The following is a 25,136-nucleotide window of genomic DNA, read 5'->3' on the forward strand; positions in this document are numbered from 1 at the left end:
ACGACTGCCTGGCTATCTGGTCTCCGAGTGCAGGGCACTGGCGATTAGACCAAGGCAGGTCCTGGAAGGCGATTGGCGAACTGGTTGTCCCCACCAGCTCAAGGGAAGGAGACTCTTGCAGGTGAATATCTTCTCGAGTCGTTGGAGAAAAGTGGTGAGGATCTGCAGCAGGGCTTCACCGGTGGTTCAGTCGTTGCAGATGTCTTTGGTTCTCTCCTCTTCAGCTTCTTAGTTCCAGTGGCGACGTCTTGTCCTCCAGTACTCAAGACCCTGCTTTTATGCAGCAAGACCCCCATTGATACAGCCTAGCTGTCACTTACACAGTGGGGTGGCTCTCCTGGCGGGAGAACCCCCCAGCCTATCAGGGCAGAGTGCGACTTTGGTTGCATAGGCAACCCTGTACAGGGTGCCTATTCCCCCTCCCACACATCCTGTCTACCCCAGACTCAGTGGTGCCGAGAGGAGGACTTCTGTGCAGAAGTCCGCCAAAAGGACAAACAAAGGATCCCCGACCTGGGTTAGGATTATAGAGAAAGACACGAGAAAGAATTGTAATCAAAGTTCTGACAATAAAAACCTACGGGAGTGAAGTTAATATAAAAATAAACTGGCGGTATGTTAGAGGCTGTCAGAAAAAGTGGTAGCCTCGAACAATGGGAAAATCCCATAGGGAAATATTTGGGGTCGAATATTTACGGTAGTAACCACTGCCAACAGCCAGAAACTTTTGAGAGAGGGACTGTACGGTACCCCCTCGAAAATGAACACTAGGGAAAAGCTATTAACCCTTCCCAGTACTTCCATAGTAAGGTGGGTTGTACTGGTTTTGTTCTTAAGAATTGACTAGTAAAGTCAATGGGGACTTTACATGCCCTGGGAGACAGTAGTCAGTCCCAGGGTATGGAGTCTATGTTTGGGGGTCGCTACGACACCCCTGTGGTACAGAATGGAGGGTGCTGTGTACCACACATTAAAAAGATGATTCCTATGAGGGTGAGAAAACCCCATAGACCATAAGCACACAAGATAGCCTAAAACACACACTAGCAATATGTCTAAGAGTGGGGAAAAAGGGTCTCACTCTTAGCAGGAGAACGAAATAAACCCTTCAAATCCAGCAAAGCTGCTGGGGGACTCTATAAGTAAGGGAAATTAAGGGAAATTAGCCTTAGAAGAGAATTCTCCCTAACAGGACTTGAAGGGGTCTTTTGTTTAATCACGAAGGAATACCTGTACACAGAGCTTTCCTAAAACCTATGCATGTTTCCACGAAGAAATAGACTGATGCTGAACAAGAAGCGGTGTACCTTTATATACACTGGATGTTTATTTATTTATGTATGTATCTATTTATTTGTCATTAACACAAACTTTTAATGAAGTTCTAAAGGTTCACGTTATTTGGCCAATTTGTAAATTCCGAGTTTTGGTCTAATCAGTTCACCATTAATTAGTGATCAGCTTTCAAAATAATAAGCATAATGATAATCAGGTTAAATAATGAATTGCAGTTCTATCAAGTATCAATAGAAAACATTAATATGGTGTTAACCTATATTTCTCATAGTACTTGCGAAATGACCTACTTGTATTTCCAAAGTAGAGATTCATTTGTATACCTATATCTCCCCTAACAAAGCAGCTTGTAAGAATTAAGGTATCACCACAGCGCAGAAAATCCATTCATTTTTCAGCAGATGTTATTAATTTCATTGACATATTGGATGTAAATGAACACTAAAACAACGAAGCCAGTATTATGAACCTGATGTCACTGTAGAACCTGTAAAAGAGAGGTATCTAATGCTCTTTTGGTATCCACATATCAACATATAAATGCAACCAACAAATGTCACCACATATTTGACATGCAATACTTACACTTCTGTATTTCAATATGTATTCCAAAATGGGTGCCCCTCCATCATCCTCTTTTGTAATGGTGAGTTTGAAAGTCTTTCCCCCGCCAGGCTGTCCATGGATTGATGGAGGACTTGGCTCTCCTAACAAGAAAAATAACATTAGTTCATATTTACAGTAAAAATACCATGTAATTAGAGTTTGAAATGATATTAATATTTTCAGTGTTTGTAGAATCTCTTTGGAAACTAAGAAAAGACAATATGGCCAGTAGTTAAGTTGCATTTCCTCTTTAAATAAAATGTGTTTTCAATGGTGTTGGCAATTGTGTCTACTGCAATCGAGAAATGCAAGATGAACCCGTTTCTATTTAATGCATGTATCATTGGCTTATTTTTATACCGAAACTAGACCAATGTGATTAGTGTTTCAGAACTCCCTTGACAAAGACGAATTATGCGAAATCTTGCATTTTGATGGAAGATGTTGTATTACTTGCTAACTCTCAAAATCATATTGACATATTTTAGAGATGCTTCTCTCCTTTTATAATTTAATCATGTTTCCATTCAACATTATTCAACATGCTTTGAATGAAATACATTGTGTAATAAGAGCCTACATTGGGAAGAAGTTGTGGACTCATTTGAAAACACATAGCATGTTGGATTATGAAATTACAGGTACATACAGTTGCTTGTTATGGTTGGAGAAAAAGTACATCATATATAAAAACAGCAAAACACAATATAAGCATTTGGTGCCATGATTCTACCAGTCTCTATCTTCCTTTAAATGTGTTCCTTCATTCCCTCCTCTGGACCAATGTTCCAGGGCAAAGCATGTTTGGTATGGGTTTAGTAACACACCAAGTTTCAGGTGAATCAACTTTGTAATTCCTTTCTGTACGCCAACCAGTTGGCTTTTCTCGGGGGTTTTGGTTCCCTTTTGCCCTTTTTCCCAATTGTTAGTCACTTGCCAAGTGAAACTTAAACCAATGTTATTCTGTTTCTATGGAATGCAGATTTTTCTTTAAGAGTGGTATGTTTGACAGGGACCCCAGTTAAAAAGTCACTAGGCGAGAGATCTCAAAAAAAGACTCCTGTGCTCTAGGCTGAAGAGTTCACAAATATTTATTGATTCTATTTTCTGGAACTAAGTGTTGTTAATGGAATTAACACCCACATTTTTCCCACACTGCCAAGCTTGTAAAAAGGTGCAATGTTCTTTTACCAGGCTCAGGCTCACATCTGGTATCAACAGTAACATTTAATCTCAAGACTTTTCTTTTTTTTTTTTTTGAATCAGAATTTATTATCATTTCTTGAACAAGATCCGGTGACAAAGTCATTACATATATATACCCAGCCCATGAGAACGTTGGGTCAATCAACAGTGCCTATGCATAATGAAAGCCGCCTGCCTCCCTGTACCCCTTCACTCTCTCCTCCCTCCCAATCTCCAGGCAAGTATAGGCAAAAGATGCAGAGAAAATTCCAATAACAGTTTAAGCATCCATATAGTTGTACTACTCCAGGAATGGTAGACACAGTGGTTCAATATTCTGCTGAGACTCGTCTATCAAATGGGTGAATGGTATGGTGTATGTCTCTGACACTTTGCACAACCACTCCTTCTTCGACATAGTTTTACGTCTTTTCCAGCACATTGCTATACAACTGTGTGCAGCTATCAGTAGGTATTTAACATGTGTCCCAATTCACCACCTCTATTCTTCCTCTCATAGAAGCCAAGCAGCAAGATTTCAGGCAAGATCAAATGTGTTATTCCTTCCACTTCTATAATCCATGACAACAACTCCCTCCAAAACCCTGTATCTCACCTCACTCTCACCACATGTGCCAGAAATCAGCACCAGTTCAGCCGCTCTGCCAACATTCGGATTTGCATCTGTGCACATACTGAACAATTGGCGTGGGGAATAATGCCAGCGATGTAGTATCTTAAGTGCCTGCCACTTATATTGCCAGGAGATAGGTGACTGGTAAGCTTTATGAAACATTAAGGACCATTCTCTATCTTAGATGTCTCTTTTAATATCCCTACTCCAATGTCTACCAGCGCTGGGTGGAGTCTTATGTTCTGCTAGAAACAATTCTGTGTAAGTATGAGCTATGAGATCCCTTGATCCTCTCTTTGGCAGGATTAATTTCTGAAATGTGGTGAGGTTTCTACAGATTATATCTCCCCACCTTTTATTGGTCAAGGCACACATCAATTGGACATATGGGAACGTCGATAGGGATCCAATCTTGAGCGCTTCTTCAAGCTGTGTGCATGTAAGATACTCCGATTTCTGCTACATCTATCCCGTCCTTTCCAATCCCACCTCATACCAGCTCTGCAACCTCAGTGGATCGTGGATAAGGTCCTGTATCAGAGGTGCCTAAAACAGCTAAATAGGGTGGACCATGAGGTAAGCCAGTGGATGTGGTTCCCTTCCTTCTAAACATCCGACAGCACCACCAGAACTGGATTATTAAGTATTCTATTTGAGATCTTTGACTGGTGCACCCAGAGGCTTTTGTCTAAAGGGATAGGATCTAGAACTTATGCAGAAGAATCCAAATGTACCCACTGCTTCCTGGTGTGTGGATCCAGGAAGTCAGCTAGCATTCTGTGCAGCCCAGTAGAAGGATAGGACACCTGGGAGGCTTTGTTCCTTGGGCTGGATGAATGTGTCATGGGAGATTCTGGGTTTGGATTTCACCAGAGGAAGCTTATCAGGACATTCTGCACTAATCGTCGGAAAGTTGTTGGCACCCTGGTAGGTAGCATTTGAAAAAAAAGAGGAATTGGGGTAATATATTTATTTTTATGGTGTTCATCTGTGCCATCCAGAAATGGCTCAGTTTATTATTCTGGTCCACAATGGTAGGCATTTTCTTTTAGGAGCCCATCCAGGTTCCTGGGTATATGTGCTCCAAGATCTATATCCCCTCCATCTGAATGCGAGTGGAGAGCGTTGTCAGGTATTGTTCCTCCACCCCTGACAGAGTAGCCACCAGAAAGACATTGGATTTTCTCCAAGTGCACCTCGAATCCCGAATGCTTCCCTTATTCCCCTATTCTTTCTTCAAAGCGGGGGATGATGCAGCGCAGATATGTCATATATAGTCAAGCTTCATCTGCAAAATGGATTATTTAGTACTCTGAGTTCAGGACATGGATTCCTGTTATGCCAAATTCTGATCAAATGCTCATCGCCCATTGCTTCATAGCCTCTTCCCTCTGCTAAGATCAAAAACTCACATGTAACCCCATTCACTGCTACCCGCACCACTGGGTTTCAATATAGAGCTCCCACCCACCCCCTCCATCTCTGGCCAAAACCCAGTCTATCCAACACTGTGCCAATAATCACACTGGACACCTCATCAAATGAGTTTTAAGTGTCAAGTAAAAAGATAATTGCCCCCATTTTGGACATGTATGGTAATTACTTTAAGTGTAGGGTTTTGCGCACATTATCCATGCCTTGTCTATTCCTGACAATGCCCAACTGGTCTGGATGGATCAATTACAAGGATGTCCTGCCATGCCTCAAAGCTAACAATTGATCAAAAATATTGGCAGCAAGGTTCAGCTGAGAGATTGGTCTATATGAGTAGTACTTTGTCTGATGCTTGTTTTCCTTAGAAATAACTACTATGACTGTTTCAATAAAAGACTTAAGCACACAATGCAGAATCTACTATACTCTTGATGTCCAAGTATTTCCAAACCTCTAAAAGGGATGGCACATCCTCCACCATATATAGTTTGAATAATACTTTGAACATTCCTGAACTTGGTCTTCCGGGGATGTCCTGGATGCCACTAACTCATCCTTATTCATGCCATCCTCTCTGCTCTCATAGCCCTAATATTATGTACCCTCATTGTACCTACCTTATCCTTTTTCTCATAGCACCTTTGTTTCACCATTTTTAGGTTGTGATGCATTTCCCCCACAACGTGTGAATGCAGATCCTATTTCTTTTCACATAGGACTTCAAACTGTGCCTCCACTCCCCCCTCGGACCTCGTCATATCTAATTCAAGAGCCCTGGTTCCTTCCCTCAGTATGTTCTCTAAAACCCTTATTTCCTTCTTCCTCCTTTCTCCCTGTGATATATGTAGCCTTCACAATGTGGCCTTAACACCTTCACAGACAACATGTTTTGGTAAATTGCCTGTGTCGTTCATCAGGAAGTAGGGGCTCATTTCTTGTTTCATAACGGTCTTAAGCAATCAGTCCATCAGAAGAGAGTAATTACAGTACCACCTCCATTTTGACTTGGGGGCCAGACCAATCTTCATCTGGAACACAAACATGTTGCGATCCTAGCAAGGTATGGAATATATCATTAAGTTTGACACTAAGGTTTAATTTGATTTCACTATCAGGATGTAGTTTATTCTTATGCATGGGTTTTTTGGATCCAAAACAGGGTATAACCCCCTACCTTAGGGTGTGAAGCCCCCCAGATATTACACCATGAACGGGTTTCCAGGCAACTCTTCCACAGAAGAAATTCTCTTTCCAATTTCCTGCCCGCTTCCAGAATTCCTCATTTCAAATCCAGTAACGGGTCTAGTAATTAATTGAAATCGCCACCCTATACTGTTATACTGCCCATGAATCCCCCATGTAGAATGAACAGTATTTGTCCTGAATTAGGGGCAAGAATTACTACTGGTGTGATCAGATGTTCCTCCATTTGGCCTTTAACCATCATTAGTCTTCCCTCACAAGCCCTGTTTAACCTGCTCCCCTTTCAGTTGGAAGGAGTTAGTGAGAGGAATGCCTACCTCACCCAAAATCTTGTCCTTATCCGAGATCCATAAATATTTACACATATTTCTCCTCTACTGGGAGTGCTCCTCTGCCCTCCTGAAGTGCATTTCTGGTATGTGCTGCTTCATAAATTATCCCATCATTAAGGACCTTTTGCAGGGAAGTGCGGACCATGTACATTGAAAACATTGCATGCTACAAATTACTCCGGCTACAAATTACTCCCATTGAAAACATTGCAGGCTACAAACTACTTCTAGCCAAATTAACCACCAATGAAAAAAAACAAAATCAATCTCGTAGTGATCTACAGGTCACCTAACTCCAACAGCCATCCTGAATCAGACATCCCTTTAATTCTAGTTCCTCTTATCAAACCAAACACCAAATGTGTCATCCTTGGAGACTTGAACCTTCGATTTTATGACAACCTAGACCACAAAGCAGAAGCCCTAAACTCATCCTTCGAGGATATGAACTTTACACATCTAGTGCATGCCCCCACTCACATTAAAGGAAGAATATTAGATTGGATCCTTTCACTCAACACCACCATAACTATTGATTATATTTCACTGTTAGACTAGAGGGATCACCACTGTATCAACTTCACTCTATTCTCGAATGAACCCCATCCCACTAAACCTAAAATAACTGACAACTACGAAACTTACACCTGAGAATCTCACCCCTATGCTCAATAAAACTTTAGATTCCATGCTAATATCCAGTGACAACCCCTGCCATCTAGCAGACACTTACCATAACTGCCTCCTCACACCTACTGTCAATGCCGTAGCTCCTCTAACGACTAAAACTAAATGCACTGACAAACGCTTGTGTTTTTGGTTTAATAATGACTTTGTCTTACCTAGGAGAACTAAGCGCGCCCTTGAACATGCCCACAAAAACACCCTACCACAGAGTCTGGCATAGCCTTCCAGGCGGCAAATAAAATGTTTAAGACAGCTATCATCACTCATGAAGCCAATGCCTTTAATGCCTGAATAAGCAACGCTACATCTGATTCTAAAGAGCTGTTCTCGATTTTGAGAGAACTGGAAACTACCACACCAGCCGTCAATATTTCGATCGCTAGTAAAGAGTGCTGCACCACATTCAAGAGGCACTAGCCGCTAAGATTGATCTTCTACAAAACAAAATTACATCTAAAAGGCAACTGCTGACAAATCCTCCACCGATAACCATATCCGAAATGCGAACCAAAACTCCAACCCCCTCTTCATCTTTACACCAGTCTCCCAAGAAACAGCACTTGATACTATTTCCAAACTCAAAGTCTCGAATTGCAAAGGAGACTCCGTCCCAGCACAAGTATATGATATATGATATATGATAGTTTATTTATATAGCGCCTATACACAATGTGTTTCAAAGCGCTTCAAGGAAAGGGAGGGAACAAAGGAAAATACAACCACATTCTTACAGGCCATGAACAGTAAGGATGTGAAATTAACTATCGTACTCAGCCTGACTACATTTCAGATATTGCAAGAGCTAAGACATAGATAAGGAAGGGAGGGGGAGAGTGGTAAGGAAATGGAAAGAGACAGGCGACTACCGTACTAGGCCTGACGACATTTCTGGTAGAGCCAGAGAAAAACAAAAGGTGAGGGAGAGGGGTGCAGAAAGGGAGGGGAGGAACAAAACAAGCGACTATCATACTAGGCCTGATGACATTTCAGATAGTGCTGGAGGGGTTGTGGGGAGGAAAATAACAGTAATGGGAGGGTGGAGAAAACAGACGAGGTTGCTATCATATTAGGTCCAGGGACAATTCTGATAGAGTAAGTGCATAGAAGAAAGTAAGGGGAGGAGATAGGAAAAGGGGGAAGGGAAAGGAGGAGAGAAGAGAGAGTAAGCAGTCAAAAAGAGTGGAGAAGCAAGAGTGGAGAGCAAATACAATTGCAGAAGTCAGTAGTAACACATAATGTTACAAGCCAGGATACAAGATGAAGATGGGAATAGCATGATTCAGGGCCACCATGAGTACAAGATGCAAAGGAAGTCCAGCATGAGAGTTGAGAAAGAGTGACGCACCGTGAATGAATGAAGTCCATAAAAGTCAAATCCTGCGCCCATACCCTCACACCTATCATTACTAATTTTGTCAATGTCTCTTTTAATGCCAATCTAGTCCCAGCCAGTATTAAAGAAGCCTGGGTCACACCCCTACTAAAAATAAAAAAACACCCTACATCCTACTGTGCCCACCAATTACTGGCCAATAACAACAGTTCCGTTTTTACTTAAAATCCTCGACAAAATAGCCTACAATCAAGTCCAAGCCCATCTGGAACATAACCAGCTCCTTGGTACCAGACAATCTGGTTTTAGGCCCAATCACAGCACGGAAACAGCCCTCCCGCACCTGAAAATCCAGATGCATACTATCAGGGACACTGGAAAACTCTGCGTTCTCCTCCCACTGGACCTATCTGCGGCGTTTGACCTTGTGGACCATAATAAACTCTGCTCTACCCTAGATAAAGATCTTAATTTCTGTATTGACGCAACAAGGTGTATTAAATCCTTCCTAGCAGAATGAACCTCCAGGGTTTCCATCGGTAAAAAAGCTGCAGACCCCATACCAGTCCCCATTGCAGTACCCCAAGGCTCTTGCCTCTCATCAACGTTTTATAATGCATTGTCATGATCCCTGCCCCTCATGTCCCCATCCCTCCAAGATGTCAGGCTGGAGCCAGGCCATGATCACCTACATGGCCCTCAAGGACCTCTCCATCCCTCCAAAGACCCACTTGGAGTCAGACTTGGTGCTTGTGGCACCAGACTCACTCACTCCCATAGGATAACATTGGGGATTGGGCTTGTAGTGCATTGATGGGGACAAGATGGATGCCCCCCCACATATTTTGGTTCCCAGAACTGCATGTGCAGTCTAGTCGTTTGGGTGTGGTTCAGCCCAGAGACACCTGGGATACCCAGAGACTATTTAAGCCACGCCCAGGCTGAGAAACATGCTTGGTGTTTTCTGCACCTGAAGCGTGACACTCGCCGTATTCGGATCGGTCTCCAGTAGGCCTGCATCTTTCTTCTGCGCTCAGCTCCTGCAAGAACAAGATCACCGTTAGGAACAGCCTTACCTTGCGGCGCTTCTGCCCATCATTCATCGCTCCTTCTGTTCTGCGGGCATCTTCGGCGGTGTCATTCCTATCCCGGCACGCCACTTCCTAAGGAAAACGGAAAAGAACAGAAATAAGGGATTAGTAAGCATTCAGCAAATCTTCGCTTATTTTTAAAGGCTGTACGAGCTTCAAACGCTTACCTGAATCCCAGCCGCTCTGGGGGAACTCTGTCTTCGGAACTTCTCATCCATCTGCAAGAGGGAAAAGACACTCCAGGTTAGTGTGGAAACATCTAGAGGCGCCGCATACCGTGCTTACTCACCGCATTTCTTCTTCATAACCGGAAACCACGCTGAAAACGTCGCGTCATCTAAAAGACACAGAAAAAGAACTCAGTTCAATACAAATATGCAAAGGTCGCATCGCGCATCGCGCTCTCACTCACCTTCAGAGCTACTCATCTCAGCAGCACGTCGCGTTCCCCGGACGCCGCCCATCATCTAAGGAAGGAAAGGAACAAAGTTAGAGAACTGTTTTAAAGACTCATTATACTTACCTGTCGGACTCTTGCCAGTGAAGTAACTAGGCAGCAACGAGCCTGCATCAATCAATGCGCCCCTGCGCTGAAAGCAGGATGGAGAGCACACTTTCCAAGAAAACAAGGTGAGCTGTGGATCAAAGGGAAGGGTTGGACCCCGGGGAATATGGGGTTCAAGCATACAATACAATAGGGAGTTAAACTCTACCAGTCCTGTGTTTCAGGCCCAGTCTCCAGTCGAGTAGACTCCAGGGAACGGTTCGATGTCGTAAGAAGGTAAGAACAGGCTGAGTGATGTCCCCGTGGATACCAGATGAGAATTACATGCATACACTAAACTCCTCTTCACAGCTCTAGAAGATATGGGTGTCATCTACACAGACTTTGCAGATGACACCCAGATCCTCATTCCACTCTCAGGGAATTACACCCAAGATACTCTGAGCATCAATAAAATCTATGTCACAAAACAGGACTGGATGGTGCTAAACAGTCTCTGCCTCAACAGACAGAGATTCTCATTGTGGGTGCCCAGTCTAAAATTAGTGCACTCCACCCAGATTATTCCTCCATCAACATTGATGGCACAATAATAACTGTATTGAAGCTAGTAAAAACTTTAGAAGTCTATCTAGATGCGAACCTTACAATGACTAAAAACATTAGTAACCTCTCATCAACCATGTCTTACACAGCCAAACTAATTGCCCTAAGCCGCCAGTTTCTAACCCCCACCAATTGCATCACGCTGGTCAGGGCTTTGATCCTATCTAGACTTGACTATTGCAATGTGTTACTACTCGGTACATCTTCTACTAATATTAAAAAGTTATAACTAATTCAAAATAAGGCTCTACGGGCTTCCTGAGGAATAAGGAAATCCAATCACATATCCAAGATCAGAAGAGACACACACACTGGCTTCCTATCGAAGCAAGAGTCAAAACTCTATGCATCACCTACAAGTGCCTCCATAAAAAAGCCCCCACCTACCTGAATAATGGCATAACTGAGAAAAAATACACAAGAATACTTAGATCTAATAACCACCTACTGTTAACTACGACTCCTTCAGAAACATCAGCACAGGGGCAGCAGCTTCTAATACCTAGCTCCCAAAAAATTGGAACTCCCTTTCATGCAGTATCAAAAAACAGGATACATTCTCTGGCTTAAAAAAAACTGTTAAAAACTTGGTTATTTAACCAATATTAAGAAAGGTGCTACCTTCTTACTTTTAAATAATTACTGCATGGGTATTGTACTATTATTATTATGTACATTCTTTGTATGTTTTTATGCATCCATGCTATAATTGTGCTTCAACTATTGCTAGAGTTGTGCTTCAACTATTGTTACCAACAAGCTGTATGTAACCTCTCCATGATACCTAAGGGTCTGGGCGTGTAACAAATGTAATAAATACATTGAAAAAAAATCGAGAGTCATGACCCTCAAAATTCCATACTATTGTGTCATCACATCAAATCATCATGTGTGCCTCTCCCTGAGTCTTCCCTTAATCTCATAATCAGTAGTCTGTTACCAATGCCAACACGCCTACACTGCCCGCTGTTAGTAATGTATCCCCTCCCATCTCCCTCTCTTAAACCAACATCACAACTAAAAAGATTTCAAAATGAACATTTTTCAACTTAGAGATGCCCAGTAAAATATGTACGGAGCTAGACCCCCACCAATCCCTGGCAAAACAGTAATCATGACTTCCCCACTTCGCCCATGAATTGCACATTTGTCCAATAAGGTGTCAACCTATTCCCCTTGTTTCCTCTCTCTCCCCTTTTACATATCACTGCCCTACCCATCCCACTTGTCATCTTCTTTGAACAGGTCCTCAAAGTTGCACTTCGGTGAGAAGGAGTTGGTCATTCGAAATGTTATAGCTACGGGTGCTTTGCTGTGCCTGCCTGGTTGCGAGAATGCACTGTGGACCTGTTATGTACTGAGAATCTTTGGTGGCAAATGGGATGGCAGTTTCCTTATGATTTTCTAAGATTTGCAGTATGCTGTACATGTCCCACTCACCATCTCAGCAAGAGTAAATTAGTCAATATGGGGCTAGCTATCTGTCACAGGCTGGCATCTCAGGGAAAGTCCCTCACACTCCAGGCTCAGCAATCATGTGCACCTGGACTATCCACTGTCCCCTCCCTCACTGTGTGATTGCTACCCTCAGATCTCTGATCGAAGGCCTTAGTAATATCTCGAAACACCACAAATAATTGTCTTTTGCCAGAGCTCACCTGAATGGTGAGTAACATAATAACCAAGCAATGTATCGATATGCTTGTCCCCTCATGAAGCCTGATTGGTAGACATGCAAACAAGAAGCCAAGCTGGCCCATTTCTGATGATCCCTCAAAAGAAAGGAAGCACATATTTTGTATGAGACATCGAAAAGGGATATTAGCCGATATTTATTAGGATTTGCCCTATCACCTGTTTCAGAGATTAAAATATTTACTGCAGGAGCCATCAGGGGGCGCATGGATGAAGAACTCAACTTAGTGTCCCTTTCCGCCTCGGGCCCCCTTTTTAGTGTGAATATGTCCCCATTTGCCTCTGTGACGTGGACTTAGAAATGAGACTCAATCTGTGAACCCAAGAGGCGCACGAAAACACGAGTGAAATCGGATTTAATTCAAGTGATAAAACTTGTTTCACCCAGGTGGTTGACGCGCCAAAATAAGATGCCCCTACCTGCCAGCCTCCACTGGAGATACGGACCACGCAAAGCATACAACCGGGCTCCACTGACAGTGGAACCACTTTCGGAGGAGAGGCACAATATTGCCACAGAGTACAGCAGAATGCCGGCAACACTGTCCCGATCCTGGAAAGAAAGCGCTGCTGCCCAGCTGGGACGTTGCAGCAGCCAGCTGTAACCCCGGGAACCCTGCAGCACCACAGACTAACCTGCGCCACAGCCCTATAAGTAGCCACACACAGGTAGGGGTAAGCACTGCCCTCCACACGAACAACGCCTGTCTTGGCAATGCTCCAACCGGACCTGGGTGTTGAGGAGGTGCGTGCACCCGTGACTCTGGTGGCAGGCGTATTACGCGGTGCAGCGAGGGAAAACAGAACAGCATACTCAACCACAGCATGAGCTGTGAAGGTCAATTTATCTCCCCGCAACCCCCAAACACTCATGGCACCCCCAGGCCCAGTCCCTTCACCACCGTCCACTCCCAAAATAAGGAGGGTAAAGAACTATCTCGTATCGTACAGGAGGGGGGACTGATCACACGTGCTTCCCACTCCGTAGCACTCTAAATTTTGCCGAATCACCAGCCAGAATGGCATTCAAGTAAAGATTTGAAACCCCCAGAACTCCTCAAAATTAGGAGAAGGTCTTGGAGCTGCTTGCCCACTCCCATCCTACAGTTGGGCTGTCAACCTAGTGCAGAACACAGCAGACTCACAAAGTGTGTGCCAGATACAGAGGTGCACCTCAGTGCACCCCGCAACCAGCTCAGCACATCCCCTAAACACCTTATATACCACCTGGTGGTCAAGGAGCAGGAGGTGCAGACGCACAATTGTGTTCCCTCATAGAAGCAAGATACAACGTCGTGAGGGACTCATGATAAAACCAGATCAGTGATTCGGCACCGGACGTGCCCGTACTCCACAATCACAACCAAGTAGGTGGTGGCCCTCTTCCGAGAGGCGTGTGCTCGCCTTACAGACCCCAGAGGCCTGCAGGAACCAGGGCAGTCAGATGATCAATCAATGTATAGGGAAAACAAGAGAGTTAACATCTCTAGGCAGCGCTGCGCACTGGCTCGGGCGGGGTCCCGGCCCACAGTGCACCCATCTTAACCACTACTGCGCAGAAAGGAGATCCCCCTTACAGTCACTCAGGTGGTGCACCATGCGTTTAGGCGCAATGTGAAACTAACCTTCCTGAACACCCAGCTGCTCCACCTTCTAACTCGTTGGAAGACCACATTACAGAAGTGGGATAGAAGGGGCACAAACATTGGCTGGATATGCAGTGCACTTATCGGGAGATGTAGGGAGAAGGCCAAGGGTGTGTGGCCCCTTACCTAGTGCATGTGCCAGCCCATGACGACCGAAACACCCCGGACGAAGAAGCGTGTGATATCTACCCAAACAGCAACATGAATAAGAACCATACCCATTGGAAACTTCCAGTGGAGGACACCTCAACCCACCCTCAGTTGTTCACATATCCACCTGCCTACAAGTAAGTGAAACCCTTCCAACACATCCAGACCTTTGGCAGGGGCAGTAAATATAAGATTATGTTGCATGGATTCTAGAAACATATTTGCAGAATTTGCAAAACACAAGTCCAGTAGGGGGAGTTGACCCGAGCAGCAGCAAAGCAATGGTGATGGGAAGTCAGGGCTCTATGGCCACCAAAGGAGACGTTGCCTCCCTGCTTGCAGAAATAAGGGGCATGCTCTCCGATATTGGCAATAAAGTGTTCTTCGGTATTCCAGAGAAAGAAGGGGAAACAGAGAGTGATGTCAAAAGCACAATCCGCCAAATTCTGAACTGCCTTTTCGAGGATGATTCAAATGATGTCACAAAGATCAAAGGACTTCATAGGGCCGGGATTCACAACTTCTCCGACAGGCTCAAGATCCTAGACAAAGCTAAAATAAAGGAATCCTTCATGGTGGGGTCGTTTCGCTTTGCCATATTTCAGGACCATTTTCATCCCTGACTCTTGCCAAAAGACGCCTATGCCAACCCTTAACGAAGAGGCTGAAAGACAAGGGGATACGATACAGATGGGGATTCCCCTTCTCAATCACCTTTGAGCTAGATGGGCAGAAGCACAAACTAATAACAGAAGTCAAGATTAAAAACACCATTCGAGAGCTGCTTGGTGAAGAGGATACCAATACAAGCGCAGCAAGAGGAGACGAAGAAAACAGAGGTTGGAAATTGAAGGGGCCCAATAGGAAAAGAGTACCAGACTCAAGGAAATGTATCAAGTTAAATACGGCTTCGCCTGACACTTCTTGAAACCACCGCTGCATTCATGGCAGAGGTGCAGTAAAGACACCTACATAAATGATTTTGTGGGGCACCCTAGGGCGGGCGTTGGACATATGATTTATTTTCGGCCCTGAGCGGGGCTTGTGATTTATACTGACGTTAGCTCAGTTGAGAACTGTTGCAAACGTTAAAGTTTCTTATTGGAGAGTTATGTGAGGGGACAATTGGGTCCGCCTGACAATGAGGTGACCATAGAAGGGGTCTGAGTGCGAGACCTCGCTGGTGGCTTGGAATCACCCAGTGATGTCAACTGGGAAACACTGAGCGCCTCAAAGGTACAGAGGTATGGGGAAGCATGGGGCAGGGGGGTTGGGAGTAGAATGTGTAGGGATGGGGAGAGAAGGGCTCTAAGATAATCACATTTTACGTTCAGGCAGAAGCAACGTCACACACAACTGTGAAACACACAGACACTAAGGGACAACACTCACATAAGGAGACAAGTGGGGACCGCATGCTTTTATCATGTCAACCTGAATAAGGACCTACACGAGCGAACACCTCCGTGTATGCACCCTAAACATCAAAGGACTCAACGCACCCACAAAAAGATCCATGGTAGCTAGAGAGTTTTAGAGGTCTGGGATCGATGTCCTTTTTGTACAGTAGGCCAGATACCAGAGAGGTGACAAGCGCCGGATACCAAGCAGCCTCCTAGGAGACACATTTTGAGCTCTAATATCACCAAGAAAGCAGGGGTCGGCATGTCCTTGAGCAAGAACGTGCACAAGGAAAATCCCAAGACCTGGTCAGATACAGAAAGTAAGGCATTACTAATCTCAGGGCTCTAACAAAACATAGCAATCTCGTTTGCCACAGTGTATGATCCCAACCAGTGTCAGAGGGGATTCCTGCATCGACTACCTCTACACAACCAAAGATTTATGGGATGTAGGAGGAAACTCACATTTCCACATGATCGCCTGGTCAGACCACAATATGGTGTGACTAGAGATACTCGTGGAATGACTATCCCCCCACATCTCAAAATGGCGACACCTTGTGGAAAGACCACATTTTTAAAGAACTAGATAATTATTTGTTACCAACGACACAGGCAAGGTGAGAAAGACTCTGTTATGGGAGGCAGCTAAAGCTACGTGGAGAGGTATCCTCATCAGAGAGGAGCCAAAAAGAAAAGAGACTGTGCACTAATTGAGAATAGACTAAGGGAAAGGATAGTAACCGCGGAGGCATGTGCCCAATCCCCTCCACTGAATAGGCAATAATATCTATTAGAAGCTAGAAGTCTAAGAGAATAGCTCAAATTAATTGAAGAAGGCAAGATCATAAGGAACCTACAGTTCCTAAGGCAAACATTATATGAAAAAGGGGATAAGGCAGACGCCCTTGCGGTGGTGTGCTTGCAGAAACAGTGAGCCGAGAGATGGGTGACACAGGTGGAGGGGACGGGGTGCCCTAATAAATACTCTGGAGGGAATACAGAAAGCCTTTGACTCTTTTTACGAAACCCTGTACAAAAGTGAAGGAACGGCCCCTGCAGATGTCATTGATCACTACCTGACTGAATCGCACCTCCCCTCCCTGATCAAGATACAGCCAGATGCCCTGGAAAGCCCAGATAACAGAGGAAGAAGTTGGGGCAGCCATTGGTCGACTCAAACAGGGAAAAGCAGGACAAATAACAATAAGGACAAGGGACATCCCTGCCTGGTCCCTCTCCCCAGGTTGAACCATCTGGATTGGCCACCTTTGACTATTACCAAGGCCTTTGGGGAGGAGTAGATAGCTGTAATTCCTCTCAAGATGTTCGGGCCTACGCCTATTTTCATCAGTACCCCGTCTAGAAAGTCTCATGCCACCCTATCAATTTTGGCATCAATGGAGAGAAGTGCGGGGTCATCGAGCGTCTTTTGGGCTTCGTAAAGTAAAATCACTGAAGCTGTAGTAAGATAATCCAAACTACTGACACTGTGGTAAGATATCTGGGTGTCAGTGGATGCAACGTTGTAGTAGTGGAGTACTGTGAGACAAAGAGGAATATTTTCATAGTGAATCAATTAAATGTGAAGTTGTTAAAGCAGCACTGAGAAGTCATCCTGACAAACATACCATTGTAAATTCTAAAACTGTAACCAAGAAAGTAATAACTGTTAACCAAGAACTTTCTATCAATAACCGTCAGGGAAAATGTATTGTTTTAACTGTAGCAAGTCTTCTTAGTGAGGTGACAAAGCATTGTGGCTGGGATTGGTGGTATTGGTGCTATTTGGTGGAAGTGGAATGTCAATATTTCACCAGGGAGAAGGGTAGTGCTATCAAATGGAACTTTAATAACAAACTTTTACTGTGACTTTGAAATATCAAGAACTGATTTGAGACATTTCTTGAGACATTTCTTGGATGGGGGAGCACAGGAAACTTAAAATGAAAAGTCACAGCAATTACTAATATTGTGGCAGTCAATGGAGTATTCATAATTGCCGTGATTTTCGTTTTAAGTTTCCTGTGCTGGAAAGTTAAAATGAAAGTCAGGGCAATTATGAATACTCCGGACATCACAATTTTATATTAATGAAGGTCATTAACATATCATTGCAGTGTCTGTCGCAATATTAGGCACCCTGACAGTACTCCCTGCTCTGCGGCAGCAATAAGCAAGAGCTTCCAGTAGAGGGCTTTTGCTTGATTAGTGCTGTGAGAAAAGAGTTTACAGAACATTAGGAGGCTGCCTAAAATGTACAAAAAGAATGCCTCCTAGTGCAAACTTTGATGCTCATTTCTTTTTGTAAAAACATGTTTTATTTATATTTTTTATTATGGCTAATCGTTTAAAACAATAACATCGATATATACAAATAGGTTTGGTCTAGTCATTAACTTCAAAATCCTATCATTGATAACTGATCTATCATATTTTCAGCATAGATTTGAGATAAGCCTATTGTAGAAGAATATCATTCTGGTACCCTCTTATAAAAATCTATGTGTCATACCATTGTGTGTGCTTGAGAATATTACTCATAACTTTGCATTTACATTTCCGGTGAGTGCCCATCACCATATTTTTCTGTCCAAGTCTTTCACTTGCAGTATTTTGTAAAGGTCCACATCAGTTCATCTCTACAAATTTCAGTGTGAGATTTATTTATATATAATTGACTTCTCAGCAAACAATAGAACACATGTTGTCGTATTCATCATACCCAGATTGCCAGGGCCAAAACCTCCGCCCGAGAGGTGTTCAAAATGTTCACCCGTGCCTGGCAGGTTTAGCACTTACCATACCTTACCATAACTAATGCGAGAATCTGGAGAGAGTTGAATCCCTGTGCCCATTGAAAGAGAAACCACTAACCCTGAAACCCTCACAGGTTTACTATTGGACAGGAATGTTGGTGTGGGCCTACCCGCACATAATCTGCAGCAACATACTCACAGAAGCACAATCAGATATGTATCTCGCAATTCATCAGACTAATTGCTGCTGCCAAACAGGACGTAAATAGAAAAAACCCCTCCCTTTTGACATTCACAGCTGATTGCCACCAGACAATTCACAGATATTGTTATTTAATCTGCACATGTATTACAAAAGATCACCACAATTGTAATTCACAAAAAGCCTTTATTTTTTGAAGTTTACTAAAAAACCTACTGGAAGTAGCTACCATATCTGAACATGTGTAACCAAAGTTAGACCGCAAAGTTTTTTCGGTACCCACAATGGTTCGCCATGTATTACAAGCATGGTGCATCCATTTTTGATATGGCTAAAACACTGTGAGAGGGTTAGTATTTAGTGACTTAGAGTATAGTAATAATGTCCATATCTATCTTGTTGACACCTTTAGTGTTTCTAGCATGAACAATGAGTCACTACTACTAATGTAGTTGTTCTGATGCTTTCCTCAGGACTGGTGGTTCGGAGGAGGGCTCTATTTCGTGCCTTGTAACACCATGCCTGTTGTAGGAGAGGGAGTCTGTGTTGTATTGACACAGGCCCCCCTATAACAAAAAAGAGCTTCCCAATACACCCCAACATACACACAGTGCTGTCAAACAGGAGACACCTCTATCACACTCATTGGACTGAGGTTCAACTCCTGCATGATCTTTCTAGCTTTATCAACTCAAACTACTCCTATCAAACAACTAACTTAGCAGGTTCCCTGGGGCCAGATTGTCGAACATTTTGTTTTAAAAAGTGAGAACATGTGTGGATAATATAGAATGAAGCAAACATTTTCTTTGTTGGTATGCACGTACATCATCCCAGCCAGGAAAAAAGGTTCAAGTTGAGAAAAACCTATTAGTGCATACTATTGTGACAGCAGAAGGGGCATGTTTTGTTTGTTTTTAGTTAGGTTTGATACATTTTAGATTCTCACATATATCAATACAGAAAGAGCAACACAAGTATTATTGTGGCAATTGCAGAGGTTATAGATAGGGAAGTATTATAGGTCCTGTGTTAATTGTTGTATACATCATTATGGTTTAAAGTGAGGTATGTGGGAAGAGCTGAAACAGGTAGGAGATGGAGTAGACAGGTACTGTGGTCGATGTGAAGTCATTGTGTTACCATGGCACAAGTGTCACCATATTGGATTGTTAAAGCCTAGTACACCATGAACAGAATAGAATAGATTCCCCTATGTGGAGCTGCAGCTCTGAGTAGCTCAGCTCTAAAAACAAATCCCCTTTTCCGTTCCCCACGAGAGAAGCTGAGGTCAGAAATCCCCATGGTTCACAAATAAATGCTAATTGTATCCAGCTGCAGGGCCTGAACGTATTGGGAAGGGAATGTGAGCTCCTGGGAGAGCAGGTAGGAATGAGACCTTCAAAGGACAAATTCATGATTAGAAGGTGTAAGGTTTTGTGATGCAAGTAGAAACACAACTAAAACAAATAAATCCCTGAAATGCAGACTCAAGAGCAGTGCCCCAGTCACATCATTACTGGGCACCTGGGGTTTGAAGGAGCTATGGGGTGAGCAATGAATGGAAAATTCTGTAATTTAAAATAGGAGGAGCAGAGGTGACACCAGTAAATTTAGTACAAGGTTGGGGAGGCAGCTTGTGTGTGCCATGGGGACTGTTATAATGAGAAATCTTATGGTCTTATCAAACCCGATTTGGCCTCATGAGTTTACTTTGATCACATCTGGATTGGAATGGTGCACATCATGTAGCAGTCTCAATTTATTAATGTGACAATAAGTGTAAACTACCAATCCCATATCTGAATTCAATAGTGACGATGTAGTACACCATGTGTTTAGGGGAATGGGTTTAGATAGGATGTGGGCAATCACTCGAGGAACTATTGACGGACATTTATTTATTTATGGATTTTATTATTTTGTATTTGTATAGTGTCCTAGGCCCTGAGGAATCAAGGAGCTATTACATCACCAGTTACTCAAATGACAGTATAACATTTTTTTGCATACAATGTTGATCAGATATCAATGGTTTCTGAGTTTCACTTTGCACTTGGACGACTGGTTAAGTGAACATCAGTGTTTTTAGCGGTGTTCTGGAAATCCAATAGGAATGCTTGTCTCTCAAGTTAGGTGAGAGAAGGTTCCAATGTTGGGCTGCAATGGCCGGGAAGCTGAGCCTCCAGCTTTGGCCCATTTCAATTTAACCTGGTTGATGCAGTGGGCATATGCTGCTCTGGCAGGTCTGGAAGAGGACATTTTTGTGATTTTTTGAGATAGGTAAGGAGGAACATCCTTGGACAAGCACCTATCCATGATGCACAGTGTTTTGAAGAGAATCCGCTCACAAATAGGGATCAGTGGTCCTTTTTTCGAGCTGTAGCGATATGATCAATTTTAGGGATGTTCAGAGAAGCTCTAAGTGCATTATTTTGAATTACCTCCATCTTCCGAATGTTGTGGTCTGTGGTACCTACCAAAAGGGTATTACAATAATCGAAACTAGATCATATGGTGGCTTGTGTAATTGATAGGGATTTGTCCAGGCAGAGGAAGGTTCTGGAGGCATTGATTAGTTTAGTCGTGTAGGCAGTAGAGGAGGCGATGGCGCCGAAATGCTGTGTGGGGGATAGGGAGGCATCCAGGTATATGCCAAACATTTTCACAAATGGTGAGACTGGGAATGTGATGCTTTCAAACTTAAAGGGTGAGTATCGAGGAACAAGCTTCTTGATAATTTTCGGGGTCCCACGAAAAGTAACTCAGTCTTTTTGTCATTCAGGCATAGACAGTGTGTGCCATCCAAGCCTGAATGGTCATGTTGACAGAGTTTAGGGTGGCGGAGTCCTTGTGGTAGTCACCGGAGAGGGGGAAGAGAATTTGTGTATTGACGGAATAGCTTGTACAGGATGTTATACAATGCTGGGGATACGCACGATCTTTGAGGTACACCACAGGTGATGGGTGCGGGAGGGGCTGGCATTTTCTGAGAATACTCTAATGGCTCTTTCCCCTAGGAACGTGGCAATCCAAGTTGTTGTCTCAGGAGAGTTAGCAGAGGTGGATAGGTGGCAACACAGGATTTTGTGATACACAAGGTCAAACACCGTTGCTCGGCAAAATGCATAGATGCAAGTGCACCTTGGGGGAGAAAATGAGAGGAGGGTGTGCATTTGTGGAGTGAGTTGATGGTGAATGTGTGGGTTGTAAAATACCATATGGCAACTAATAGTGGTTTTTTAATATATAAGTGGTCAGAGGGATTTCCTCCGCCAAGAGGAAAGGTTATGTCACAGTATATATTATGAGGAAAAGAGAAGAGATCAGAAACAGTTTCTTCTCCATTGTGGAGACAAGGCAGTGCTGCAAATGAAATAGAGCTGGCGTCCAGTATATGGAGGAACTGGTATCCCTCCACTCTGCAAAAGGGAGTGTGAGAAGGTAAATCCCCTCTTCCTGAGGCAAGGGGATAGAGGAAGGGTATAAACCATTGTCTAAATAAATGTGATTTTGGTGTGTAGGCCCACTATATGGTGGGTCTGGGATCCCTTCTCCCGACATAAGGGGACAAAAGAAGGTAAATTCCCTCATCTTGAATAGGGCATTGAGGAATGGTCTAAACCATTGTAAATATATTTGTGTTATTATTGATTTGTGATTTAAGGTGGTTTTGTAGTTGTTATAGTGCAGATCTGCGGTATTTGAGTTGTGTGAAGAGAGATGTGATGTGATAAGTGTGTGGTGTGTGAGGTGAAGAGAATAGGGAGGGGTAACAGGGAGTGCAGGCAGCATTGGGAGGGGCAGCAAGATCAGTGCCGCTGGATCAGTGTCTAGGAAACAAAAGATCATTACGTGTGTAGATCTGATATAACTATGGTTTCCCTTACCCCACTTTAATACATGTGTACAGCGCTCCCACTGTACCGGGAGTACTTTATGAAATATCATAGGAAGTGGGTCGGTGATATGAGAAGATGGATGTACAAGCCATGGCCCAAAAAAGGAACACATATTAAAGATATTTTGGGCCACATGTACACTTCAAAATATGAGAACAGGAAGCTAAAGAATATGAACGGTATTTTGGAGAGTGGTTGAGGATTTGAAAAATGTCCTAGAGGACCCTAAACAGGGAGAAATTGTAACACAGGTGCACTTTGTCCATCCTGCACCTAGTGTAGCACCTGAATCCTGTGATACACCTACAACCCCAAAAGCCCTGTCACCCCCACAGGGGTTCTGTCCTATTCAAGCAGCCACAGGTTATACTAATCCCAAGTGTGTGCCCCATGTATACCCATGATAGAGGGCCCCTGCAATCTATAATAGAGGCAGTGAAAGAGGCAGCGCTTGCAAGAGTAAAGCAAGAAAGGGAAGATGGGTGAAGAGCGTCAACAGGCACTGATGATTGGAGAGCGAGTGATATTGTATTTCGTGTTGACAGCATTGCGATTAGTGACATGCATGTTAAAAAGAAGGAAGAGTGTCACAAACATGAGAGGTATGGAGAGGGATTCTCCAAGGCGGACAGTTTAGACTTTGAGTCAATCAGATCAGACAGTGATGTGGGAGAAGCAGAGGAGGATGAATGGGGCATAGATGAGGAGCAGGGAGATGATATGCTACTGATGGTAACACAGAGTGTAGTAGGTTTGTGGGGCCCAAGACTTAGAGCGCAACCACCCTTGGGAGCAAGCTGTAGGTAAAGATCATGCTGTTCGTACTACCCTCCAGCAGTCTAAAGTGGTAGATACAACAGCTCTGTATTAGTGCAACAAGATTTGACTCATGTGCGTGCATCGTCATTGGACGCTTATTCCGTGTATGAATCTTTTTGCACTAATACAGAGCTGTTCAGCGTGCTCGCCAAACTGATTGTGAGCCGCGTCTGAGCAGGAACGACATTTTGACGAACAGCGGAACGTAAAGTAAGAAACCTTGCATAACACATCTACCACTTTAGACTGCTGGAGGGTAGTACGAACAGTATGATATTAACCTACATATTGCTTCCAAGGGTAATGGGTTGCATTAGATCTGTTATTTTCACTTTGACACGCCAATGTATCTGTACACAAGCACCTAGAGAGACCACTTGAATAGTGGGTCTCTGGAATATATAAATGAAAAACACTGGACAAAATGCCTAATTGCCTAAATGATAACAAGTATATGCCAGTAATGTACTGATAACCATTACAGGTATCACGGAATGCCACCAATACAGGCATCTGAAGAAGACACCTAAAATTACCTGAACCATTCCCTCCAGAGAATCATCTTTTGAGAATCAAACCAAAACAAGAGGGGTAAGTAATGTATAGCTCCTTCTTTTGGAATTGCCAGCAAGCAGTGGCATCCATTGGGATTTAGAGAGACAATCCTTGATGTATCTCCCCTCTCCCCCACCTTTTATCTCCTTTCCATAGTTGGGTTACATTGCTGAAGCTACCCAAAACAGCAATAATTACACTAGCAAAGTGCTGCGACATAGCCCTGAAGAAAGTGGCACAATTCCATTTGTCCACTTAAACCGGTAGGCTCTTTCCGGCTGTTTCACAGAAATTGTACTAATGACATGCTGAGAAACTGTTGATAGCTCCTCCTAAACCAAAACTTGGAAGGGAGTGCATAGTGTACCACATGCTGAACCCTAGACAAGGGAAAGCACATCGTGGAACATTTGGGGTATTTTCCTTTTGAAAAAACAACGATGCCAAGAATTGTTGGACATTAGCCCTGTTTATCCGTGTGGAGCTTAGAGAAACACAACACACGACTCGAACAGTGTCTGTGTAGAATATGGGATAATGTCTTATTCACTGATTTTTTTTTTAAATTGAAGAAAATCAACTTTTAATGTCTCTGCCAAACAAAGAAAACCAATAAAACATATATAACTTTTTCATTTGCAAGGCAGACGACACATGCCCTGACACCACGGCATGTGCCTTTTAGACGCATATGAACAACTAGGTTGTTCTCGTTAAGTATGGTAAAAGGGGCAATTGCTGTGCGGAAAAATCACCTAAAACCCAAAAACTGAAGACTCCATTGTGTGACAAAACTGTCTCCAGACCGAAACCCTGAACAGTCCCAAAAAAACGTGTTCTGAGCCACCAAAGAAATAACATTGCACTTGGATTTGTTTATGTATGGGGTGAATGTGTTATTGAGTTGGGTGCCAGGTATCATAGACAAGCCATGGGGGGTGTTTTCAGAATTTATGTTTTGTACAGCAGTGCCCCAAGATCATATTCTGGTTACGATTATTATGCTTGATTTGGATGGGGTGCTGATTGTGGACTTTAAGATAGAGTTGACAGGGACTGACGAAGCGGGAGATGAGTAGTGCACAGATTTGTA

The 25,136-nt window shown here is 43.5% G+C and overlaps 1 protein-coding gene across 4 annotated transcripts in view; it reads right to left on the reverse strand.

Moving 5' to 3' along the window:
- The window catches only part of NCAM2 (neural cell adhesion molecule 2), a 1,850,180-nt gene that overhangs the window by 304,967 nt on the left and 1,520,077 nt on the right, over nt 1-25,136 (reverse strand). For all 4 annotated transcript variants that reach the window (XM_069636393.1, XM_069636392.1, XM_069636394.1 and 1 more), the window contains one exon: nt 1,882-2,003. In XM_069636393.1, coding sequence (XP_069492494.1) covers nt 1,882-2,003 — 122 coding nt within the window. The remainder of the gene's footprint in view (nt 1-1,881; nt 2,004-25,136) is intronic.

This window comes from Ambystoma mexicanum, chromosome 7p (assembly GCF_040938575.1).
Source record: "Ambystoma mexicanum isolate Mex_15411 chromosome 7p, UKY_AmexF1_1, whole genome shotgun sequence".
Lineage (NCBI taxonomy): Eukaryota > Metazoa > Chordata > Amphibia > Caudata > Ambystomatidae > Ambystoma > Ambystoma mexicanum.